The 25,726-nt window shown below is 33.9% G+C and overlaps 4 protein-coding genes across 5 annotated transcripts in view; 2 read left to right on the top strand and 2 right to left on the bottom strand.

Moving 5' to 3' along the window:
• LOC135837850 (sodium- and chloride-dependent GABA transporter 1-like) overlaps window positions 1–19,718 on the bottom strand; it is a 28,633-nt gene extending 8,915 nt beyond the window's left edge. The window contains exons 1-2 of one of the 2 annotated variants that reach the window (XM_065353261.1): window positions 19,580–19,718; window positions 1,787–2,048 (exon numbers count right to left, since the gene is read on the bottom strand). In XM_065353261.1, coding sequence (XP_065209333.1) covers window positions 1,787–2,024 — 238 coding nt within the window. In that variant the 5' untranslated portion in view covers window positions 2,025–2,048; window positions 19,580–19,718. Of the gene's footprint in view, window positions 1–1,786; window positions 2,049–18,673; window positions 18,719–19,579 lie in introns of those variants that run through there. The other variant, XM_065353260.1, reaches the window with a different exon arrangement.
• On the top strand, window positions 11,045–13,273 carry LOC135837849 (uncharacterized). The gene is made up of 2 exons (XM_065353259.1): window positions 11,045–12,113; window positions 12,193–13,273. Exons 1-2 carry the CDS (start codon window positions 11,055–11,057, stop codon window positions 12,223–12,225), a joined length of 1,092 nt encoding a protein of 363 aa, XP_065209331.1. The 5' UTR covers window positions 11,045–11,054; the 3' UTR covers window positions 12,226–13,273.
• A 1,650-nt stretch (window positions 19,719–21,368) lies between the features above and the next one.
• Alg7 (Alg7 dolichyl-phosphate N-acetylglucosaminephosphotransferase) lies at window positions 21,369–23,418 on the top strand. Its single transcript, XM_065353287.1, has 7 exons — window positions 21,369–21,733; window positions 21,809–21,923; window positions 21,991–22,204; window positions 22,275–22,506; window positions 22,592–22,780; window positions 22,856–23,087; window positions 23,160–23,418. The coding sequence occupies exons 1-7, from the start codon at window positions 21,576–21,578 to the stop codon at window positions 23,223–23,225; spliced, it is 1,206 nt and encodes a 401-aa protein (XP_065209359.1). The 5' UTR covers window positions 21,369–21,575; the 3' UTR covers window positions 23,226–23,418.
• Window positions 23,386–25,620, bottom strand: Nprl2 (Nitrogen permease regulator-like 2). The gene is made up of 9 exons (XM_065353288.1): window positions 25,465–25,620; window positions 25,121–25,370; window positions 24,884–25,043; window positions 24,667–24,805; window positions 24,450–24,589; window positions 24,279–24,376; window positions 24,076–24,203; window positions 23,834–24,003; window positions 23,386–23,764 (listed from the first exon to the last, which is right to left on the bottom strand). The coding sequence occupies exons 2-9, from the start codon at window positions 25,318–25,320 to the stop codon at window positions 23,600–23,602; spliced, it is 1,200 nt and encodes a 399-aa protein (XP_065209360.1). The 5' UTR covers window positions 25,321–25,370; window positions 25,465–25,620; the 3' UTR covers window positions 23,386–23,599.
• Between the last annotated feature and the right edge of the window lie 106 nt (window positions 25,621–25,726).

Below are 25,726 nucleotides of genomic sequence, written 5' to 3'. Positions count from 1 at the left end.
AATTTTTAAAGATTTGGACGCTATTTCTGTATTTTTGAGTCATTTGAAAAATGTTTCAACAATTTTTAAGCAACTTTTTCTTCATTTTGACAATTTTTTCTGAATTTTTATACATTTTTTTTAAAAATTAATTTCATTGAATTATTTTTTGTTTTAGTTAGGTATTGATTTTAGTGCATTTTACCAGGTTTTGTCATCTTATAAACGCATGTTAATTCAACTTTTCATGCAATTTTTGTTAAATTTGGTCAAATTTAATTGGTTTTTAATGATTTTTAGCACATGATCAACAAACTTTTCACCAAGTTTAATTCAAATGTTTAAGTACAACTTTTCCCAAAGTTTCATCACTTTATAATCATTTTTAAGATTTTTCAGTGTTTTTATATGTTATTTTCAACAACTTTTGAATAATTTTTTACAATCATAACATAATGCTCTTCGAAATACTTTGATTTTTTTCCTGCAGTGCTAATAAATTTTGAAAGATCTGCAAAATTGGAAAAATTGGCCTGGAAAACCAAAAAGATGTCAGGAAAAATCATTTTTCTCATTCTATGCAAGACTTGACCCCTAAATGGAAAGTATCCAATGTTTTCAACTCTGAAAAAGACTTACAAAAGTACTGCTTTTTCATACATCTGAAGACTTCAGTTTCACTCCAAATAACAACATCAAAAATGTATTAAAAATTAAAAATCAATTTATATTACTGCAATTTCAGTTGTCCGGAGGAGGGGGGAGGGGAGTTACGCGATTTTTCCGAATCCAAAAGTACCTACAACATATTTGTTGAAACCAGAGAAGCACAGCTCAATAAGTTCCTTATTAAACGAAAAAAGGAAATATTTCTTGAAAATATTTGAAAATTTTCATCAAGCAATTATTTGAAATCGAACCAACTCCAGCGTGAATGACTAAATAAAAATCACTGAATCGTAAACATGAATGAGAAAAGAAGAGAAGAGAGATATGAATTTGTATAAAGAACGAAAAAATACACCATTCATTACAAGCAATCATGCGTATGAATTTTGTAAACCTTTGAAAAAGGTAAGAATAGGATGATGTATTGTTGAGAGAGAAAAACAGCAGGAAAAGGTGAGACAAGAAACAGAAAGAGAAACGAATATCTAGCAATAAATATCTAAATTTCCCAAAATATTCATTCATAAAAAAAAAACAACAAATATTCGAAAATGTTTTCCCATAAAGTTTTACTAAGAGAATTTACGAGTATATCTAAAGATCCACCCCATATTCCAGCCTCTTTATTGTTAACAAAATAGGAAGAACAAACACGCCGAAACAATTTTCATATTTTCTTTCTTGAAACTTCAACCACACATGTGAGAAAATCCTCATTTCACCTACTCTAGCAATAAAGGGATGAAAAAATAGGTTAACTGTATTTCAAACTCATTGGCACGTGTTTCCTATTCCTATGTAGAGTCAAATACAAAAAATTTCAAAACGCATATTCGATTCAGCCTCGAGATGAAAAAAAAAGATTCAATTTTCACATCAAACAAAACAAGAGCACAGAGCCCACCCCTGTATTTATACAGACGTCACAGAAAGCTGGCTCGACCTACAAAAAAAATTAGATAGACACTAAACTGTGTTGACATTTTGACACAAAATCGAACAAATTGTTTACAATTTGCAATCCTCGCAGTCCTCGTTATAATTAATTTAAAATAATGAAAAACAAGGGTCCTTAACTCCAGAAACACAGGCTATAGAATATCTACAAGTATTCCGAATCACACAATAACAATCTTACCTCCTCCGTTCTTATAGCATAGATAAGGAAATCGCCACACATTTCCCAATCCAACTGAAACGCTGATGCAGGAGAATAAAAAATCCAATTTGTTGCCCCAAATTTCACGAGTGTCAACTTTGCTGGAAAACGAGGACGATTTACGTCTAATCTTGACAGATGTGCCGGAAGCCGAAAGAGTCGCAAGTTCTGGGTCATCTTTTCCCTCTTCAATTAGATTGCAATTTTTTTCACGCATCGTTCTCAAAGCGATTGCGTCAATCTGCAAAAAAAAACAACAAAAATTCTTTGTAAGCAAGGCAAATTACAAATACACTAGAAATTGTTCCAATCATTACAATATTAAAAATTCCAGTTAATTAGTTTACGTAAGAAAACCTACGGTATAAATTACTTATTTATTTAATTTTTAATTGCTCGGCTTTGTTGGGATAACCCAACAAGAAAATTGCTAAGATTACAAAGTTATTGTTTCATTATTCCATATTATGTAGGTAGAACTTTCTATAAATTTAATCAAATCATCAATTCAAGTAAAAAAAAAAAAACAAGACTAAGACGAAGCAGGGATTGAAGCAGGCAGGGATAAAGAATTCCTAATTAGTTTTTGAGATCGTTCAAAGGGAATCTTTTTAAAACCACATAATATGTAGTTTATTTTTACCACATGAAATTTGCTGCTTTCATCTCTCTCTCTCTTTCTCTCTCTGGTTGTCTCAGGCAATAATCTGTAAGCCTTTGAATGAGATTGCCGCGTTTTCAATCAGATATTTTAATTAAGAAACAAGCCTCATCGCTCGTTTCCATAAAAAATAACATAACGCGTAATACCTTGCAAACTACTGCTTAAACCTACGAGCCTAACCTTTACATTTAAAAAAGGTAAAAAAATTAAATAGGCACCTGCTAATAACTTGAAGAGATTGTTTACTGTTTGTATACCTAATGAAGTCTGTTTCTGTCGTATTGGCCTTATTTAGATAGCCTTTTGTAAAGCTTGGAAAATTTTATGTGTACTTATCGTGTATGGTATATCGTACAATCTATACCCCAATTGTAGTTGCTATTTACTTTTTATGGGCCAAACATTCGTAGAATGGCGATCCTTGATACAATATATGCTTTTGATATCAATCGATACACCTTTAGTGTGTTTTGACGATGGAAAAAATTTATAAGGGCTATTGATATGTAGGTACTCATTGTCACATACACTTCGTTATTATCGAGTATTTATACATACAGGGTGTTATGAAACACTTGATAAGAGGTGTCTGATGATTCACGTGGTAACACAGCAACCCAAACAACAAAAGGGTGAATTGGTTTGCCTAAACACTGATACAGAAGGGACTAGTGATTGTTTTTTTCAAGGTTGCTTGATTTTTAGAACACAAAATGTGGCTTATTCATGCTACAGAACTTTGAACAAAGTCAAAAAAAGACTTTTTAAATCTAAACTTAAAAATAAAGAGATCTGTGATAAGTATGTATTGAGATTTATATTTATTATGATTGATCAAAATTTTCAACGGATTCTAACATCTTAGGATTTCAACAAGGGAAAGAAACAGACTTGACCCTGTTTTCAGACCATTTCAATCAAAGTTGGACTTGATTTGAAAAGGCCATTTCTGATTTTTTGGTGTTTTTTTTTCAAATTTTGATCCACTCCATATCAACTTGAATCAAAAATGAGTCGAGTGCTCTGATTTTGCTCAAATTTTTTAGGCAACTTTGGTCGAGAAAAACTTGTTTTTTCCACTATTATAGCAAACAAAAATGAGGACTTTTAGGCAAATTATGTATGACAGAGAAAAAATTGGTCTGGGGATTTTCACAAAAAAAATCTGACTTTCTAGCTTTGACAAAAACCCTGTTTTTGACAGTTCTTTTTCACTAAAAAGTAGGATTTTGCACAATTTTGAAAAAAATCAAGATTTTTGTGACCAAAAAAAAGGCTTAGGGTAAGGTTGCCTAAATCGTACCACCTGCTACTTTTCATGGAAGTAGCACTCCAATAATTTTTTTGGGGTATTAACTGAAAAGTGTCAGTGTTGCCAACTACTATACAAAAAAAAACCAGCCAGATTGACTAATGTTTGCGTAACTAACTTACCACAATTTAAAGAAAATGTGTGGTTGGGATCTATTTTTTTTCGATGTATGTAAGGTGTTGGAGCCCAGATAGGATTATTCAAGTGGAATTTTTTTCAATGGATCACTTGAAACACATATTTGATATTTATAATTGTTTCATCACGCACAGATGTCAGTTACAAGTATATTTTATGACAGTGTTGCCAGTTATTCAAAAAATGCCAAAGTTGCCCAAATCATACCACTTTGAGGTTTCCTAAATCATACCATTACATTTGCATTATATGCAATGAGTTCCCTAAATTGTACCAGGTAAAAACTAAAAGAAAACTGAATAAAAAGCATCAAGACAAACATGTAGTATTTTTTTCATTTTACAAATCAAAAATGCGTTATAATGAATACAAATGAAAACCTTATGCTTTTTCTTGAATTTTTTTACCTCATTTCATCTACTTCCTTCAAAATATGACTAAAATGACTGGGTAGTACAACTTGAGGAACTGGTGGTACGATTTAGGAGACTAGTTTCCCAAATCATACCACTTGAAGACCTTTGAGAAAACTGAAATATCTCTTCTTGTTGAAGAATAAATCACTCTATTGATACGTCATTCGATAGACAAGGTTTCAAGCTACAATTTAAAAAAAAAATCAGTCAAAAAGAGTGAAAATTGGGCTCTCCAGGTCCTAATAACCAAGAAGAGGTACGATTTAGGCAACCTTACCCTACTGGAAATTTTAACGAAAAAGTAGAGATTTTGATTTTCACTGCAACTTGTGATGAGCTGGACTGCCCTGACTGCCTGTAGGTGTTCTTAACGTAATTTCTCCTCAACGTAGTTTTATGATCTTGCCGACCTTAGGCAAGATTATGCGAATCTTACTGTAGGGGCGTGCTCAAGGCTATCATGCGATGAATTCTGTCAAAGCTAGGGTCCAGCTCCAGCTTCGTATTCGCTAAAAATCAGTCTTCTGAGGTAACAGTTCGCGATCATTTCTTCTTAAGCTCAACCAGCTAAAAGTTGCTGGCTAGAGTATCCTGATGGTACTCTAGTCCCTACATATTTTAGTAAACCCATCTATAGATGGTAATTAATCGATTTCTTTTTATAACGCGACTTCGTTAATTTCCTGTGTAAGATCGTGGTATTTTATTAGTTATTGGCCAGATTGATCCGGAAATCTGAGCCTCCATCTCTATAAAAATGGGTCTTCTATTCATACCTGCTGAAGCGACTATTATTGGGGTCATCAGGGAGAGGCAGGCAAAGTATACAGTTATTACAGAAATGCACTCAGATCATCTCGGTCAATCGTGAATCCTTTTATACAGGGTTGCGTGCACCCTTAATTAATCTAATTGCATTAATATATATCAAGCGTAATTGTATCAATTGGTAGATGACAATGTGTTAATCATCTATCGATTGGTCTATTTTATAAGTAGAAGCTGTTTTAATTTATCTTACGTATTATTTTACGTCTTTACTCTGCCTTTAAACCAATCTTCTGAGCCTAGCTCGCATGCGTTTTACATCATCCGCATAATCTTGGCTGGTTATGCTATCGCCATAGAATCGCATGGCAATACAGAATAATTTACACCTGGACTCTCTTGTAAATTATTTGGTACACCTTGCTCAATTATTGTATAAATTTTCGATTAAACTTATTGTACATAATTGCTCCTTGAGTTATCATTTCGTAATAATTATAAAGCTAACCAAGGATTGTTCTAAAGTGAATAGTGAAGTCGATTAACTAAGTCTCTCCATCTCAAGCTACAAGTATGCAGGCACCTAAGAAATATTTCCTCTCTTAACGAATATTTCTTTAGAATTCACCTATCATAAAATTATAAGAATTTTTCTCATACACAGTCAATATAATAATCATTCTTTCTACCAGTCTTTCTCATTCTCACTATTACAAACTTTGGCCAAAAAGAGCAAGACTTTCGGCCAATTTTGAGAAAAGACCAGGTTTTTTGGTAATCTTGACAAAAAAATAAGTCCTTCTTACAGTTTTCATTTACAGAGTGAAATCTTATGCAGTCTCTGCTAAAAAGGTAAAATCTTTTACAAATTTTAATGAAATGCACTGAATTTTTATGGCAATTTTGGTTTGCCACAAAAAGCAGACTTTTTTTAGCAACCAAGAAACTGAACTTTTTGGAAATCTAATCAAAAAAAGTTTTTGTGCAATTTTGGCAAAAAACAAGATATCTTAACAATTGAAAATATAAAAAATTCCAATCATGAGAGATATTTTACAATTTCAGTCAAAAAGAAAAACTTTTTGGTAATTTTAATGAAAATATTATTTTTTTTGCAATTTTGACCAAAAAAAAAAATTAAGTACAAAACTTTCTGATAATTTTGAGAAAAAACAGTTGTTTTGGATAATCTTGTGCTACCTATTTTTTTTTTTTTTTTTTTTTTGCACAAAAAGTAGATTTCATGGCGAGAAAAAGTCCAGACTTTCTGGAAATTGACCAAAAAAAGTTTTTGTCTGAAATGTTTGCAAGAAACAAGACGTTCAGGCAATTTTTAATACAAAAAACACAGTTTTTTTGCAATCTCAACGAAAATGGATTCTTTTTGAAATATTGTTTATAATAATTGTAAAATTTATTATAGTATCTAATTTTGATGGAAAATTGATTTTTATTTGCAAGTTTGGCCAAACAAAAACAATTTTTTGTGGCTAAAAAAACATGACCCTTTGAGAATTGTTGATTTACTGATATTGCATCACCTATTGGCAGGCTCTTTTTTGAGGGCACCCCAATTATGGAAACTTGTGAGCCCATAAATGTCCTTTTTTTTGTTCCAAAATTGCCATATTTGCTTATCACGTTATCAGGTTCTTGTTTTTAACCAAATTTTTGTAAAAAAAATAGGGTTATTTGCAGTAGGCCAGACATTTTTATTCATAAGTTTCAGCACAGTGGTGATTTATACATTTTACGACCTGGAGCCTGTTTTAATTAATCAAATACAGTTCAACTTGGGGAATGGGGTTCTCTTGGAAGCCAGAATTGACCCCTGCAGTTGGAAGGGTCAAAGTTGAAAATTACAGAAAGGTCATTTTTTTGGAGAAGCTTGATTTGGCCCCAAATTGACGAAAAGAGTCCAGATTCATACCATTGGTTAGTACCGCCATTGTGAACAACATATCCAAATTTCAGCTTCCTAGGTCATCCCCACCCAATTTAAGGTTGGGAAAACCTGATTTTGACCCTATTCTTGACCCAACCCCACTCTTAAAATTGACCTAAGGAGCCTCAATGTCCAGCATACAATGGGATGGTGCCACTCGAGTGTATTTTGCAGGTTTAAACCTTCAACCTTATTTGATCCCTCTCCAGAGTCAAAAAAGTGGATTTTTTTGGCCATTTCACATGTTTTTTGGCCTTTAGGAAAGCCTACAGCCCCTCCGACCTAGAGGGTCCAAATTTTCACAGTACATACATTGGGAGGATGTACCCGAAGTGCCTTTTGCAGGTTTCAACCTTCTAACCCTATTTTGATCCCTCTCCAGGGTCAACAATGTGTGTTTTTTGACCATTTAATGTGTTTTCGACCTTTAGGAAAGCCTTCTGAAATGGAAAAAATTTTCAGATTAGAAAGTTTACAAAAACTAATCGAAAACGAAACTTGGCGAAAATTGACACCTATATAGACCAACATTCTGCCCGAAAACATTTTTTCGAGCATTCTCACACCACTTTCAAAGCTACAGAAGTTCTGCGCCAGGAGCCATTCTATTTGATGGATTTTCGAGAAAATGAGCCCGTACATAAAACCGCCAATGAAGTCTTTAATACGACGAGTAAAACATGAGCCAATTTTCTACGCAATAAGTTACACATTTAATCTCGCTAGGTTCACTATTAAAAATCAATATGGCAGCGAAGTTCCGGCACATATTTCTTGCCACTGGAGAATTCAAGTATACGAGATACAAGTGGTAGGTTAGGCACCTCTAGTTCCACATATAACCTATATACATAGATATGGCACTCCATCCAGGATGGTTTTTTCGATTGAAATAATACGCTATATTTTATTTTTATTTGATTTTCAAAACGAGAAAAAAAGGTTTAGATAAAAGCTACGAGTAAGTACCATAAGTCAAGATTTGAAATTCCTATCTAGTCAACAAATGTTTAACCCTTTCGGCTATCAACCTAGTTACTGTTTGAAGTCACTAAAATTACAAAAATATGGAAAATTTCAAAACCAGAAGCCCCCGGATGAGTGAAAATGTCAGCATGAAGGAGCTGTGTTCATTAAATAAAAGCAGTTCGCTTTCAAGCAGGGTAATAAATTAAGGGCACCCTAAATTAAACGTCTGTATTTTCTCGTCATTAAAAAAGGATTAAGTTTCAATGCTCCTGAAATCTCAGTATTCTCTAAAAATCCTCCTTCGCACGACTCGATTCCTTCACTTATTTTCAAGAAACCTACACAAGTCGCGATGTCTTTTCATCAGCGACAAAAGTCTATAATATTTTTACTCTTTTAGATGCTCGTAAAACAACCTTCATCTTTAAAATGCAACACACCTTTTCTTTTATCGAGTAGGTACGTATTTCAAGGGTAAACATTTACTGCACAGCATATAATGGGCATTTGTCCAAAGCCAGGCGCCAAACCAACTGTTGTTTGGAAATGAAATTCTATCAACGTAAAAATTTCATATTAATTTATCTGGCGTGGTTTTTTTTTCTTGTTCCTATAGACTTGGTGAATGTTTCTGCTTGATTTCTCGAGCCAATTTTTAACCTGTTGATGAAAACAAAAAGCACGAGGAAATAGAATTGCAACGTGTAAATTTAAAAATGGTCTTGTTTTGTTAAAACTGGCAATTTTTATCTTTTAAAAAATGATACATTTTTTCAAAATTCAGATTCCATATTTTTTTTTTTTTTTGAGGAACACCTTCTAAAAATTCACTCTTCCAAAAACTTCCACTCGATTCACCTCCTCATTTCTTTTAATCAGATTTGAAACGTTGAAAAACATGGAAAATGCTCAACAAAACACTGAATGAAGCATGGAAAAGTACCCAGACATTAAACACCCACCTCGAAATAGGTACTTATTTCAAAACCTTCGATATCACAAATTAACGGATTTATCTAGTATTTTAATCCGAACACTCGCACAATAAATTAGGTACCATAAACCTACTTACGTGAATCTAATCATTCACACGCTGATAAATTTAATAAATCAACCGAAGATTAGGTAGGTACGCCTTTTTAAATGCGCCAAAAATCGAGACACGTTCGTATCATAAATTAAAACGACGACGACGAAACGCTAACGAAAAAATCACCAGAATTAAAACGTACTGGAATTTTACAACCGAACCCATAAAATTTCAATTTTTACCCTTTTCGTAACGTTTTAATATTATTAACAACAACGTCGTCGTTTTCATTAAGTAGGTATATTTGTGTACAATCGCGAATACCAATTAAAAGAAAGGTTTCTAACGAGCAGTGGAAAATTTAACCCCTTTGGAGAGCTGGCCTTGAACACAACGAGCTTGTTAAAGGTACCTAACCGTTTCATTGTATTGTACGATAAGTTTACGCGTGGTTAGTTCATTTAAGAGAACCTTATTCCAGCGAATTTTCATTTCAAAATCCGAGTATACGAGTATTTGCTGATGAACATCTTGTGCGAGTACAATCTGAGCAAAAAGTATGAAGAGAATCGGGGCGAAGATAAGGGGTAGACACTAGACATATTGAATAAGAACTGGAAACGAATTTTAATCAGGTTTATTCGACGATTTGAAATCAGTAGCGTTAAAGAGGCTCCGGATTGTCACTTTAGTAAAATTCAATTACATACTGATATACTAAGTAAAGTTGTAGAAAATGGAAAATTTTGTATGCTAATGAAATAACGTTATTATCTAAGTATTTACATTTTTTTCCTCCATCAACGACACCGAGGAGTCGAGAGAAAGAAAATTATTTGCGTTGTTGAAATAAATTTGAAATAACTGCTACGTTACTTTGTCGCAGAAAATGAACCATTTTTAAATTTATACGTAGGTATAATTCTAGGTTTTAAAAGCTTCGAATAAATTCTTCTTACGAAAGGTAGATAGATATAGTTGAGTTGAATGTAACTCGACAATTTGAAAAATTTCGAAACTATTTTGCAATTTTATTTCAAGATTTTGTTTTTGTTTCTTTGGAGGAGGGGGAGAGGAGGAGGAGCAGGATGCTAATGGTTTCTGAAAAAGACAACAGAACTCAAAAATATGAACTTTTGAACCAATTTCGAAGATTTTAATAAAATTTTCAAGTTGATGAAATTCTTAAAGGTTTTTTTCTCAGAAGAAACTTTGCAATGGAAGAAGCTTTTCTGAGACACTGAAGAGCCAAATCCAAAAAAAATTAATATTCAAGTTCAGCGACTCCGAATTAGTAAAAATCAATATGCTACATAAAATCTTGGAATTCGTCGCTTTTTTTTCAAAATTGGAGGTGGGATGGGGGTGAAATGAGAGGTCTTAATCAAAAAATAGAATAATATTCAAACTCAGCGAAACTGAGTTAGTGGAAATCGATACGTTATTTCACATTTTTCTCACAATTTTTTGATATTTCTTTACAAATAAGGAATGGGAGGGGGTAGGTAGGTACTGAGGAACCGAACCCAAAAAATACATCGATATTCGAACTCAGCGACCTCGAATTAGCAGAAATCGATATGTTACATCGAATCTTGGACTTTTTGACATTTTTTTTTAAAGGGAGGGGGAATGGAGGGGGGTGTCGCGGATTCGCGATTATTATTATTTGGCTATGTTTTTGTTGTATTTAAACTTCGTGAATTCAGTTATATTCGGCTACGATGTCCGTTATCTGTAGTAATCCAAAGTATTTGTTATTGTTTTCATTGATAAATAAATAGAGTTACGGAAAAGGTTCGTTTTTGAAGCGATTAGAAATTAATCGCCCTGTTCGTTGAATTCCTTTTTCGTTATGGTAGCAGGCTGATCCTAAATAATTGTTCGTTTCGTCCTCCGAATTCGTTGGAAAAATCTAAAAATGCCGGAAACCAGTGAAAATGCAGAAAAGCTAAAAGCGTTATCCACCAGAAAATCCAGACTTCGATCTTCACTGACTAGAAGTATGTCATACGTAAATGAAAAGTTGGCTATAGCAGACTATAACGAAGTTAAAGTTAAGTTGACAATGGTCGAAGATATATATAAAAATTATCTTGCTTTACTTGACGAATTTGACAACTTCGAAGTTCCGGATCTGGACCCTTTCATGGAAAAATTCGAAGAAGACTACATTACCATAAAAGGTAAACTAGAAAAAACTATCGAAAAACTCTCTAATAATAGTGCTGTTCCAGGTTTTAAAAGACAGTGTACAACTGAATCTGGTGGTAGCGGTAGTTGTTGTTCTTCTTCGAAAGCTACGATTAAGTTACCAAAGTTGGAGTTAAAGAAATTTGGTGGTAATCTACTTGAATTCGAATCATTTTGGTCTTTGTTCAACTCAGCTGTGCATGATACCGATTTGAAAGCAACTGATAAATTTACCTACCTGAGAAATAACCTAGTAGGCGAAGCTGAATTATTGTTGAAAGGTATGGGTACCACTGAAGCAAACTATCCGATCGCATACGAAATGGTAAAAAAGAAGTTTGGTAATAAAAAGAAATTAATTGATTTATTATACGATAATTTAACGAAAATTCCAAAAAGTAACAAATGGACTAAAAATTTGCGAAATACTTATGATAATATTGAATCGAATTTACATGCTTTAGAAGGTGTAGGTGAAAATATTCAAAACAACACCATACTGTATTCGATGATTATGAAGAAGTTTCCGTTTGATATAATTATGAAAGCCGATTTGGATGTTGCAAGTAACGATTTATCCGAATTGAGGCAGAAAGTTGGCGAATTGATATGGAAACAAGAGCAATATTGTGGTACGAATTGGAGTGAGTCATCCGATAATAATCCTAATAAAAAAGATTTTTTCAAAGGTACTACAGAGAGCTTGATAACTGGTGATAGAAAACCGAGTAAAAAATGTATCTATTGCGGTGAAACGTCACATTATTCCGATGAATGCAGCAAAATAACAACATTGGAAGACCGAAGAAAGAAATTGAATGGTCGTTGCATCATTTGTTTGAATCCTGGTCATCTCGCTAAAGACTGTACGGTAAACAAACCATGTGTACATTGTAAAAAATGTCGTAGTCATCATCGTAGTTTATGTATTAAATTATTTTCGAAAGAAGTTAGTAATCCTGAACCAACTGAATCTTTACTAATGAAAGATCAAGAAGGTAATCTGTTAGCAGCCACAATCAACGTTGGTAATGAAAGTCGTGTTCAGAAAGTTACCTCAATTTTGGATAGCGGTTCAAGAAGATCGTACATTACTACAAGGTTGGCCGATAAATTAAAATTGAAGCCTCTTCATTATGAAACGATTAGAATTTCTACGATTTGTTCCGAAGCTCCTAGAGAAATTTCAACTAAGGTCGTTAGTTTAGATATTTTTACAAATGATGGTGAAAAAATAAAAATCACTGCAAATACGATACCTAACTACCTAAGATTATTAATCGAATAAATCACCACGATATGAAGTTAGATTCCAGATTTGCGAGATTGAAATGGTAGAAAACCTATGGAAATTAGATGCGATTGGAATAGATGATTCAACCTCAGTGGAGGATATCGGCGATGAACTTGCGGTAAAAAGTTTTTATGATAATATAGAATTGATAGATAATCGTTATGAAGTAGCTTGGCCCTGGAAAGAGTACCCTCCTGATTTAAAATCGAACAAAGAGCTCGCCTACGGTCGTTTGAAATCTCAGATGAGAAAATTTGAAAAGAACAAAGAATTATTCGATGAATATGACAAAGTGATCAAATACCAAGAGTCTCAAGGTATTATCGAACGAGTCGACGAATCTATCAACGATAAAGAAGATTTGGTTCATTATCTACCACATCACGAAGTACTGACACCAGGTAAAAGTACCAGTTTACGAGTTGTTTATGACGGTTCTGCAAAGTCTCGAAAAAACGATAAACGTTTAAACGATTGTATTTTTCGTGGTCGCGTTCTTTTGGAAACTTTATGCGGTTTGATTTTGCGCTTAATGTTGAGATGTTTTGTATTAACTTCGGATATTGAAAAAGCATTTTTGCAAATCGGTTTAAAATTACGTGATCGCGATTTTGTTAGATTTATTTGGTAGTAATCCAAAGTATTTGTTATTGTTTTCATTGATAAATAAATAGAGTTACGGAAAAGGTTCGTTTTTGAAGCGATTAGAAATTAATCGCCCTGTTCGTTGAATTCCTTTTTCGTTAGGGGGGGGGGGGGGATTCCGAACCCAAAAAACAGATAATTATTCAAACTCAACGACGCCAAAAAATATCACATCTTTAAAATTAAAGGACCCCAAAATACAGCATCGGTCAAAATTTCAGAGGCTGAAATTCACTTTTCAATTTTTGACATTTTTTAAAGCAATTCAAAGGGCCAAACTTCAGAATTTTATCAAATTTATCTAGAAAGCTGAAATCTAGTTCGAACCATATGTTTGACCTTAGTCCCAGTTCATTGGTGATGGTTTCGAACAGGTTTTTTTTAGATTCCAGGGGATTTTTTTCCAAAAATGATTGCTGGAGAAAATTTTTGATTTGAACCAGCACAAAAATATTTTGAAAATATGTGCCTAATTTGATCGAATGGGTCACAAAAATGGCAAATACGAGTTTAAAGGAGCTCAATTTCATCTTCACCCACTTATAGCGTGTTTTTTTAAAAGGGTTGAGGGGACGGGACGGCAGAATTTGAAAGTTCACTGGAGACTCTGGAACGATTTGAAACCACCTCCAGTCGACTCAATGCGTCGAAAATAGGGTTAAAACCAAATTTCAACTTTCTAGGTCAATTTGGTAAAATTTTGAAAATTTGAATTTTCAAAAATTCGCCAACAATGAAAAAATAAATTATCGGCACCTGAAATAGGGAGGGGGTGTATTACAGGATCCTCTATCGACTCCCATTTGCCAGGTTCAAAAATTACTTTGTATTCCATATTTTCAGAATTTTTTTATATTTTTTCAAAATGAAGTGTGATCGGCGGTAAGAAGAGGGTAGAAGGGTACTGAGGGCTCAAATTCAAAAATGAAGTCGATAATCGAGCTCAGTGACCTCGAATTAGTAGAAATCGACATATTACATCAGATTTTGAAAATGTGTTGATATTTTTCCAGAATTGGGTGGGGGGGGGGGTACTGAGAGGCGTTTCCAAAAAAATACGTAGGTATTCGAACTCACATTCGTCAGAATCCTCTAAAACCTACCCAATTAAGCACCGAGCGAACGCTTTTATTTTCTGGAATTCTTACAACATGAAGGCCTTGGTTGGTAAAGAGGGGGGTAGGGGAGGTTTGGGTGCATCGAATCAGAAAAATACGACGATTTTCGAAATCTGCGCCTTCAAATCAGTAGCAATCAATATGTCACATTACATATATTTTTTTTGGAATTTTGATCAAAATTGAGGGCTTTAGAGCCCCTCAAGGAGAAGGTCCGCATCCAATTTTGAAAAAAATTGCTTAAAATGAAGTTGATATTCGAGTTCAGTGTCCTCGAATTAGTAGAAATCGACATATTACATCAAATTTTGAAAATGTGTTGATATTTTTTCAGAATGAGGGGGCAGGGGCAGGGTACTGAGGGTCTTTCCCAAAAAAATACTTAGCTATTCGAACTCACAACCGTCAGAATCCTCTAAAACCTACACCTACCCAATTAAGCACCGAGCGAAAGTGTTTATTTTCTGGAATTTTTATACCACATAAAAGCTTTGGTTGAAAAAGAGGGGGGAGGGCGAGGTTTGAGGAGATCGAATCAGAAAAATACCACGATTTTCGGAATCTGCGCCTTCAAAGCAGTAGCAATCGATATGTCACATGACATATATTTTTTTTTGGAATTTTGATCAAAATTGAGGGCCCTCGAGCCCCTCAAGAAGAAGGTCTGGATCCAATTTTGAAAAAAAATTGCTTAAACTAAAGTTGATATTCGAGTTCAGTGACCCCGAATTAGTAGAAATCGACATATTACATCACATTTTGAAAATGTGTTGATATTTTTTCAGAATGTTGGGGATGAGGGGAGGGGCGGGGTACTGATGGTCTTTCCCAAAAAAATGCTCAGCTATTCGAACTCACAACCGTCAGAATCCTCTAAAACCTACACCTACCCAATTAAGCACCGAGCGAAAGTGTTTATTTTCTGGAATTCTTATACCACATAAAGGCTTTGGTTGAAAAAGAGGGGTGAGGGGAAGTTTAGGTGCATCGAATCAGAAAAATATCACGATTTTCGGAATCTGCGCCTTCAAATCAGTAGCAATCGATATGTCACACGACATATATTTTTTTTGGAATTTTGATCAAAATTGAGGGCCCTCGAACCTCTCTAGGAGAAGGTCCGCATCCAATTTTGAAAAAAATTGCTTAAAATGAAGTTCATATTCGAGTTCAGTGACCTCGAATTAGTAGAAATCGACATATTACATCACATTTTGAAAATGTGTTGATATTTTTTCATAATTGGGTGGAGGGGAGGGGGGGGGGGGGTACTGAGGGGCGTTTCCAAAAAAATACATAGATATTCGAACTCACATTCGTCAGAATCCTCTAAAACCTACACCTAGCCAATTAAGCACCGAGCGAAAGTATTTATTTTCTGGAATTTTTACAACATAAAGGCCTTGGTTTGAAAAGAGGGGGGTAGGGGAGGTTTAGGTGCATCGAATCAGAAAAATACCACGATTTTCGGAATCTGCGCCTTCAAATCAGTAGCAATCGATATGTCACATAACATATATTTTTTTTGGGAATTTTGATCAAAATTGAGGGCTCTCGAGCCCCTCAAGGAGAAGGTCCGGATCCAATTTTGGAAAAAAAATTTCTTGAAATGAAGTTGATATTCGAGTTCAGTGACCTCGAATTAGTAGAAATCGACATATTACATTACATTTTGAAAATGTGTTGATATTTTTTCAGAATAGGGGGAGGGGGGAGGGAGGGGGAGAGGGGGTACTGAGGATCTTTTCCAAAAAAATACTTAGCTATTCAAACTCACAACCGTCAGAATCCTCGAAAACCTACCCAATTCAGAACCGAACGAAAGTGTTTATTTTCTGGAATTTGTACCACATAAAGGCTTTGGTTGAAAAAGAGGGGCGAGGGGCGAGGGGAGGTTCGGGGAGATCGAATCAGAAAAATACCATGATTTTTTGGAATCTGCGCCTTCAAATCAGTAGTAATCGATATGTCACATGACATATATTTTTTTGGAACTTTGATCAAGAAGGAGGGCTCTAGAGCCCCTCAAGGAGAAGGTCCAAATCCAATTTTGAAAAAAATTCGCTTAAAAAAAGTAAATGGAGCTTTTCACTGCAAATTTATACAAATTACAAATTTTTGAATGGCCTCAAAAACCTATACTTTTGCACTAAACATAAAAAGTTGAATTTTCATCAAAAAGTTACATTTTGGATTTTTAAAATTTCAATTACTGTTTTTGACTTTCTTACTTTATCTCATAAAAACCCTGCAAACAGATTTATTCGAAGTTCAACCAATCCCGAGATATAAACCTTCGAAGTGTAGAAGTTTCGCAAAAAACCCAAAATTCAGAAAATTACGACTCCCCCTCCCTCTGATCCCCACAATATCCTGAAAGATGGGGAGAACGATAACGATGGTGGTTACTTCACTGTCTAGACTATTGATGGCAACTCGTGAAAAAATTTTGCTCAAAATCAGGGGATTCGATTTCATGTTTTATTCAAATTGTTAAAAAAAAACAACCAAAAAAAAAAAAAAAGAAAAAAAACATCTGATATTTTGAAATCAGAATTTGAGTTTCGATGATAGCCATCCTTGAAAAATCAACTTTCAGATCTGAAAAAAGGGGAAAATTTGACAAAATTACCCAAAAATGGACAAACAGCCTGGTGAAATGGTAAAAATGAGGGTGAGGCAAAGGGAGGGGGAGAAGGGGTCCAAATGTGATTATTCTTCAGCGTGGACATCTAAAGTGCTACGAAACAATGGATAATTATGAATTATGATGAACATTTGGCTTTGTTTGTATCCATCATAATGACATATTTCTGCCCAAGCATCTCTATTTTCATCCAATTAACAACACTAAAAAGGTGCTCAAAATTACTCAGGTAGGTACATACTCGAATAACACCGTCGAAAATTTCATTTTCAACAACTGTATCAACTTTCGTTCGTCGTTCGATGAAATATTCATCTATAACGAGCTCATCTTCGAACCATTTTAATTAAAAAAATAGCGACGCACTTCTCGAAGCTATACGTATAGTGAAATTTTACAGACAAATACCCCTTTTGGAAAATTTTATCGCATGAAGGAATATTTCCACTACACAAAATCTAGGTGTAGGTACCTTACCTACCCAAGTACCCACCATACGTACCTATATGTACAAGAGTAATAAGATATTCCCGCGAGATGACAAGACACGCTTTCGTTACCTTTTAACCTTGCTATCCTTTTTCTCTTTTTCTTATTTTCTAAAAAAAAAAAAAAAAAAAAAATTGATATGGAAAACCTGATTACTTTGGTGTCCTTTTTGTTCTCCCAAGCGAATAAAAAACTCGTATATGTCACGTGTCTAGAGCTATTATTCGATAATCATATCGTCCACCTACCTATAGCATGGCGATGGCGTAGTCGTCGTCGTTGTGAAAATTGAAATTATTTTAAGAGCATTTCAAAAAAAAAAAAAAAAGAAAAGAAAGGATGGAATAAAACACGCAGTAAGAAAATCTTTCGAGATTTCATAATTTAATTGACATCTGTTTGACGTGTTTTTCGCATTATTGGAGTAAATTTACAATATTCTCTCTCTCGTTTCAACGTGATAGAGATGGACGTTTTTTCAATTAATTTCTTCTCTTTTTTTAATTTTTTTTTTTCGATGAAATCCAATCTGAATACAATAAAAATAGAAAAAAAATACTCATCATCGTGAAAGCAATTAGAATAATATTTCGTTAATTACACTTCATCGACGATTTTTTTTTCATCGATAAAATCTTCGATGATCTTTTACGACGATCTGATTACCATATTTGTTAGATTACCAACGAGATAACGTTGTTTGTAGGTACGTCATTTAAATAATAATAATACTCCAAATTGTGCGAAAATAACACAACGAAAATAATAGATAATAATGGGTCTATTAAAAAAAATAACAAATAAAATAAATAACCGAGACTCGGGAACACGTCATTGAAAAAAAAGTTACCATAGAACTGTCTGGGCATATAAATTGGCGACACGTCGCTTCCATTCCCTTCCCTAAGTGAATTTCGTCATAGGGTACCCTAACATAACACCATGAACTCGATAAAGGCGCACATTTTCCTTATAAAAGGCTAATTACCTCTATAAACGACTACATGCGGTACCTATTGCTCGAACGAAATCAATTTCTGCGCTCTAATGTAAATATTTAAACGGTATTTTTATCCGATTACGATAAAACCGCTCGACCTACGCAAAGGATTATTTTAGGTACGCATTCGAATATTAATCAGATTTCGCAGGGGTTAATTTTTTGGAAATTTTCTACACAAACGATCAATACGCCGAACACGGCTACCAACACAGTAGGGGGTGAATTTAGCATTTACCAGACTGCAGAAATTTTCACCCGATGACATGTGCCCGACAAAATCGATCCGCTGGAATTCATGGAACCGTTTAGCCACGCCCAGTTGACCGGTCTTTGCAGCTTTGGTCAAATTTTTCGACGATTTTTTTCACATCGTTAACGAGATGTTAATCGATCGATAGGCATAATTTCATCGCCAAGTATAGGATGGTCTTGAAAAATACACGAGTCTATCTCGATAGACGATAGGCAAAGAAAAACTGAACGTAGCTTTTCACGTATAGGAATACATCTAATACGAACTAAGAAGCCTTTAAAATACGCAAGTTTTGCAATTCGTAGCAGTAATTGAGATCGTGGGTATCTTCGTCGCTCGACTTTTTACGATGATTAAATTCGATCAACGAATGTAAACAGGAAAACATCCGGAATTTGGTGATTGGCATTTGACGAAGCTTTTTTCGATACGTTCCGGTGGCTGCGAACGACGAACGAGAAACCGACTCGTGTTTTAGTCTTCGATGAAGTCGAAATTTTTCCAAAAATCCATTCAAAATTATCGGTTTGATGTTTAGAACGTATTCGAAGGAATAAATTAAATTATGCGGAATTTCGAGATCACCGTTGAACCTAGCTTAGCTGCAGATGAAAATCTCCGATCGAAATCTGACCAAAATCCGCCAAATTTACAACCGAACGAGAACGAAAGCTTGAAGCAGAAGCAAACCAACATTTCAAGTTCAATTATGGGTTCAATAATCTCAAAATAATAAAATTTACACTCAAATTATCAAATTTACTGCAGCTGACCGGTTCACACGATGGATTCCAGCGATGCTACTTCTAGCAGTGTTTTTACGAGATATTATTCAAATTACTTACGGTTAGAATACAGTTTATCGAATAATGAACAAATATTAATTACCTCGAAGCTTTTAAATGATCACTGGAACGAAATTAAATTAAAAATTCGATTAAATTTGCATCAACTTTAGCACATGTTTGCACAGATCGTAGGTCGGCTAACGTGTGAAAAGCATGCTAGCCGCTGGCTTGAAAAAAATCGAGTCGGTCTGAGCAGGGTTGCCATGCGAAACGACGCTAAATGAAATTGCATTTTATTGAATGGGAAATCGAAACGAAAGTTGCGGAGGTTGAGTAAAAGTTCAGCTGGTTCAGCTTTCAGACTGAAAGTTTGGAATATTTTATACGTAATGACGTCACGAATGAATCATAATACGCTTGAATTGAATTATGAGCGTAGTCTTCGTTCATTACGCGACGCATATTTTCGTATTATTTCTGTATAGATGGGTATCGAATCGAAGAAACAGAAGAGCTTTTATCGTTTCGATATTCGTCGTGAAAAAAATGTTCCCAATTTTTTGGAAATAAAATTGATAATTAGAAGTAATTCACGAAAGTATCATTACTAGGGTGTTTGCAAAAGGTCCCTCCCTCCAACATGCTTAACGTAGGTATTTACTGAATGAAGGTTACAGATACTTAAAATTATTAGTTAAATGACGTTGCTTTATTAAAAAAATTGATTCTTTTCTTTCTGAGCAACTGATGCAATATCCTTTACGATTACGCACATTCTCAGTTTCACTTCTGCGCACAAAATGTATAATTTTTCAGTACAAATGAAAGTCATCCAACTTTATCAATTTTGTGGAAAGAATTTCGAACTGAACTATGTAGGTACCTACCTACCTAAAATAAAACGAATCAATTCGAAATTTGAAAGAAAGAGTATATAAGTAAGTACCTAATCAAAAGGAAAAATTATAAATGCAGATGGAACGCGAAAATAAAATGAAAATAAACAGCAATAGAAAATATGAAAATAAAATAAAAATGGATCACAAATCACAATCGGCAAATATTACATTATTGTTTTCGAAACTCGATGAAAAAAATAAAGTAGATAGGTAAATAATTATGGTTGAATAATTTAGAAATGATAAATTTATAGAAATTTATATTTTGGAAACTTCAGGAGACTCTCCAGAAAGCAGAAAGTTACTAGAAAATAGAAATTTATTTTATACTCCACACTCACGATGAAAAAATGTCAGTTTGAACTTTGAAGATTTCATTTATCAACTTACAACAAAATATTAATTAATTTTGAATTATTTTATATTATTTCCAAACTTAACTTTTGAAAATCTCCTTCATGTTAAACAATTTCGTCAATATTTTGCAAAAATTAAACACTTCTGTTTAACAATTTTCCCACCATTTATAACAACCTGAACTTCCTTTCATGAATTTCAATTTTCAATTTTTTTTATGGGAATTGCAATTGATGGATTTGAAAATTGAAAATTGAAACTTGAAACTTGAGAGTTATCAGAAATTTTAGCCTTCTATAAATCATCATTTAAATTTCCTGGAACTTTCCATGGAAAAATTTCTTTTCATCTCTGGATGAATTTGAAAATATTCACCGTTCACGTCACCGTCGAAGCTCAAAGGTCATAAGTAATTAAATTAATTACCAAATTATGAATTAATTATCCAGCAATTAAAATTATCACCAGTCAATTCATTTATTTTTTTTTTCGAAAAAATTGAAAAAAATATAAAAATCACCAACAACGACTTACAACGAAAAACTGGATAGATGAAAACCATGAATTTTAACCATGGAAATTTCCAAAGTGACGCGATCCAGCAAACCGATGAACTCGTTATTTTGATGATGTTCACAAGTTCACATTTTGATAAGAAATTTTGATAAAAAAATTGAAAATTTTGAAAATTTGCTACGTGATTGATGTGGCCAAAGGTGACAAATTTCGATCAAAATGAGAAAAATCGAGTCATATTCGAATCGTTTGAACTTTCAACCGGTTTTCTTTTGAGTGAAAAAACCCCATATTTTAGCGAATGTTTCTTCTCAAACAACCAAAATGATATCGGATTTGCTGAATTTTTCTCTCCTGATCAACATCACCCTCAGTCTGACGATGGGCTACCTCACAATGAAAATGATCCCATCGCTCATCGATAAATTCATCCAAGCGAAGCGATTCGGCATCGATATGAATAAAAAAAGCAAACCGAAAATGTAAGCACTCACATTACTAAACAGACCACTTCATACATCTATTGCCGAATTAACTATTCATAATTCTTATTTCAGACCGGAATCTTTCGGAGTTGTGGCCGGCTGTATGTTCTTAATACACTGCTTCCTCTTCATGTTAATTCCATTCGGTCAGTTGATCGCTCAACCAGAACATTTCTCCCATAATGAAGTACAAAATGATCCAACTTTATGGAATAAAATCACTACATCATTTCTAATCCTTTAGTACATTTCAGTTCGTCGAAATGTTGGCATCTTTACTGTCGATTTGTTGCATGCTGTTGTTGGGATTTGCTGACGATGTATTCGATTTGAGATGGAGACATAAACTAGTTCTGCCAGTGCTGGCTTCGCTACCTTTATTAGTGGTGTATTATATTAATTTTAATTCTACTACGGTTCTGTTGCCGAAACAGTTTCGTCATATTTTAGGTTCAACTATTAATTTAGGTAAGATTTGTAATTACATTTCGAGAGATTTGTGCTCAAAATTTGAAATTTGTTATGTTTTTTGTTACAGGAGTGTTCTACTACGTTTACATGGCGATGCTGGCTGTGTTTTGTACCAACGCCATCAATATTTTGGCCGGTGTTAATGGACTGGAAGTTGGTCAAAGTGTTATTATAGCTTTCTCTGTGTTGATCTTGAACGTAATCGAGCTTATTAGGTCGTTCTCTCATTCGCATCTTCTATCGTTGTATTACATCGTACCATTTTTAGCTGTTTCGATACCCTTATTGAAATATAACTGGTAAGATTTCGAAATAAGTTCAGAGTTGGAATCTCTCGCTATCCCTGAGTCACTCACGATAACATTTTTTTTCTTCTCCAAATAGGTGCCCAGCTCGTATATTTATCGGTGACACATTCTGTTACTTTGCTGGAATGTTATTCGCTGTCGTTGGAATACTTGGCCATTTTAGTAAAACATTACTATTATTTTTCATACCTCAAGTTTTCAACTTTTTATATTCGTTGCCACAGTTATTCCATTTTATACCATGTCCACGTCATCGACTACCGCAGTGAGTTGTCAAACGATTATTTCGAATTTGAATTTATTCGTTCGTTTATTAATTACGATATTATTTTACCTACAGCTTATCTCAAGATGGCAGATTAGAAATGAGTCAAGTGGAATTCTCTCTAAATGAAGTGCCCTATTTGGGAAGAATATTCTTCGAATTATTTCACAGACTGCGTCTAATCAAAGTGATTAAAAGGAAAGGTGATCAAATCACGTGTAATAATTTCACCCTGATTAACTTGATGCTGAAGATATTTGGTCCAACGTTTGAAGAAACTTTAACTACTAGATTATTGATACTTCAGGTACTGGACTCTCAATCAATCGGACGTATTTTTTCATTTTTAAATATTTCTAAATGCTTCGTTAATTTTCAGGTGATTTGTAGCGTTATTGCGTTTAGTATTCGTTACCCGCTCGCTGCCTATTTCTACGACGTATAAAATGTGAATGTGATACTTTCAAACTTGATATCTGTTTTGATTTTTTATCGATACGAAATCTCAGATAAAAATAGTAACATTGTTTTTTTTAAATTATTTTTTTTAAAACGTTGTGCATTTTATTATCTTAATTTACCATTGTGATATCAAAAATGAATCGTTACGAGAATAAATTTGTTTAATAAATCAACAAGTACATAATTTTTTAAAGAAAAAAAAACAAGATGCAAATAACAAAGTGAACCAGTCGTTAAAAATTAAATGAAGATGCAGCTGTAAGATCATATTTTTCATTATTTGTGATGTATTCGTATCGATTAGAAATCAGAGATCTTCGTAAGCTCCATTGATAAATTCGCAATAGAATGAAATGCTCATTTACAGATCACAACAACATCCGAGTAATTCTGAATCTGATCTTCGAGTTGTTGATAGGTTAAACCGGTATGGCAACATATTTGATCCATCGAGTACTCGCCGGTAAAATACTGAGAATGTGGAATGTCTCCTTGTAACGTATTATCCAGTAAGATGGGATACTAAAATCGTCATCGATTAATTACTAACTTTCACTAATTTTAAACTTAAACACTCTCAAATGAATTTACTTTATATATTCGACGTATAACTCCTTCCAAAATACCGAACTGTATCAAATTCCGTTCATCTATATGCAAATCTACAAAATTAAACCGAACGCAGAGATTTTTCACTGTGATTCCATGTCTCATATTCGCATACACGTTGAAAATATCTCTAAATTGAGGAACATGTTTTCCTGTAAAGCGAACGAAACGATTTGATGAGTTTTCTAGCTCGAAAATACTTATTTCTCCTTTGGTAGACGTACCCCTGGCTACAGCTGTGGTACATTCATCTTGTAATTTTCGTTCGGTGGCTAATTTCCTAAGTTTGGATGTAGTTGCGTACATATTACTGTATTGAAATATCGGTATCATGCTGACCATACCGTAATACCTGTCGAATATTTGGAAAATGATTATTCGTATTCTATTTAGAGTGAAATTCTTCGAGAGATAGGAGATAACTCACACTAGATTTTGTAAACAAGATTTCACTAAATTATTATCAACATCAGCACTGGCAGATATTTTGGTAACATGATTCACCCCATTAATGTATGGCAAAATCTGCAGGGGAGAAAAATACGTCAATGAATTCATAAGGGATGGTTTCAAATTAATAATGGGTGATTGAATTTACTTGATTAGTGGTAAGATCCCATTGCTCAGATTGCAACATATCGCTACTGGAATCGAGTAAAACAGGTACTTCGTAATCGAGCACCGTAGGTGGATCACAAAGTAACTGAGTAACTTTCAAATGAGTTGTAATACTAGAGCCTAAAAAACAAAATAAAATGCTTAGAATACCCGCAGAAAATACTCGTTGTAAAGTATGACGTAATAGTTCCACATACCAGCAAGTCCAGCAAGTATAGACATCTTCTGGGTATTTAAATCATTCATAACCTGAGTCAGCAAGTTAATCATGGATAACTTATGAGCTTGAGAATTAGCTATTTGAGATACGAATTTTTTCTCCGTTTCCATGGCCATCTGAATAATTCACCGAGCAATTAAAAAAAATCATCACATAAATCGGAGCAAACATATGAAAGGTGAAATGAAATTTACCAAATATTCGGTTAATTTTTTAATCACTGGTTCATAATGAACGCTACGAGCCCAATTATCGAAAACGAAACATAAATTGAACAAGTACGCGTTTCGATGGTAATTTTTATCATCTTCGATTCCGACAGGAAAACCTAATATTTTGAAACCGTAAACGGTGCTGAAAAAAAATTCAGATTAGAGATTAGTTTCGATGACTGAACTAGGTGTAACTTTCGAAGATTCGGATTTACGTACATGGTCATTATGTTGCCGAAAAGTTGAACTTTGGGAATGAGGTAAACGCTAACTGGTTCGAAATCATCTTTCGAGATGTAGTCTTCGGGTACTTGGCAGAGTATCGTGGGACCGTAAGTGTGATGGAATTCGCAAATGAAAATGCATCGGATAGGCCCTTCTCGACCGCATCCTTCGTAAAAACGGCTACGACTCGACATTTCGTCCTATTTTCATGATAAATTGAATAGCAATAGGTGTTTTGGGTGTTCTGGAAGTTTACACATGAAATTGTAGAGCGTGAAAAATAGATTCTTATGTGTATAAGAAGTATCGTTACAGGGTAGAAATTTGATTGAGCTTACTTTTTTTAGAACAACGATGAGTGGAAAATTTTTTCGAATAAGTTTCAAGAAAATTTCGTCATGTTATCAATATTTATCTTCTTTGCCACAGCACACCATCAAATTAAGACACATCGAGGGTGATTTGTAGAATTTGAAATTGTAAACACATTCACCACATCACGAATAAAGGACGTCCCGTTGGTAAATTTAATTTTTAATTTTTTTTTACAAAAAATTAAAATTCAAAATAATTTGAAAATTAAAATTTTTAAATTAATTG

The sequence above is a fragment of the Planococcus citri genome, chromosome 2 (assembly GCF_950023065.1).
Source record: "Planococcus citri chromosome 2, ihPlaCitr1.1, whole genome shotgun sequence".
Lineage (NCBI taxonomy): Eukaryota > Metazoa > Arthropoda > Insecta > Hemiptera > Pseudococcidae > Planococcus > Planococcus citri.
Note: the sequence above shows the minus strand (reverse complement) of the source record. Positions and strands in the feature narration are given on the sequence as shown.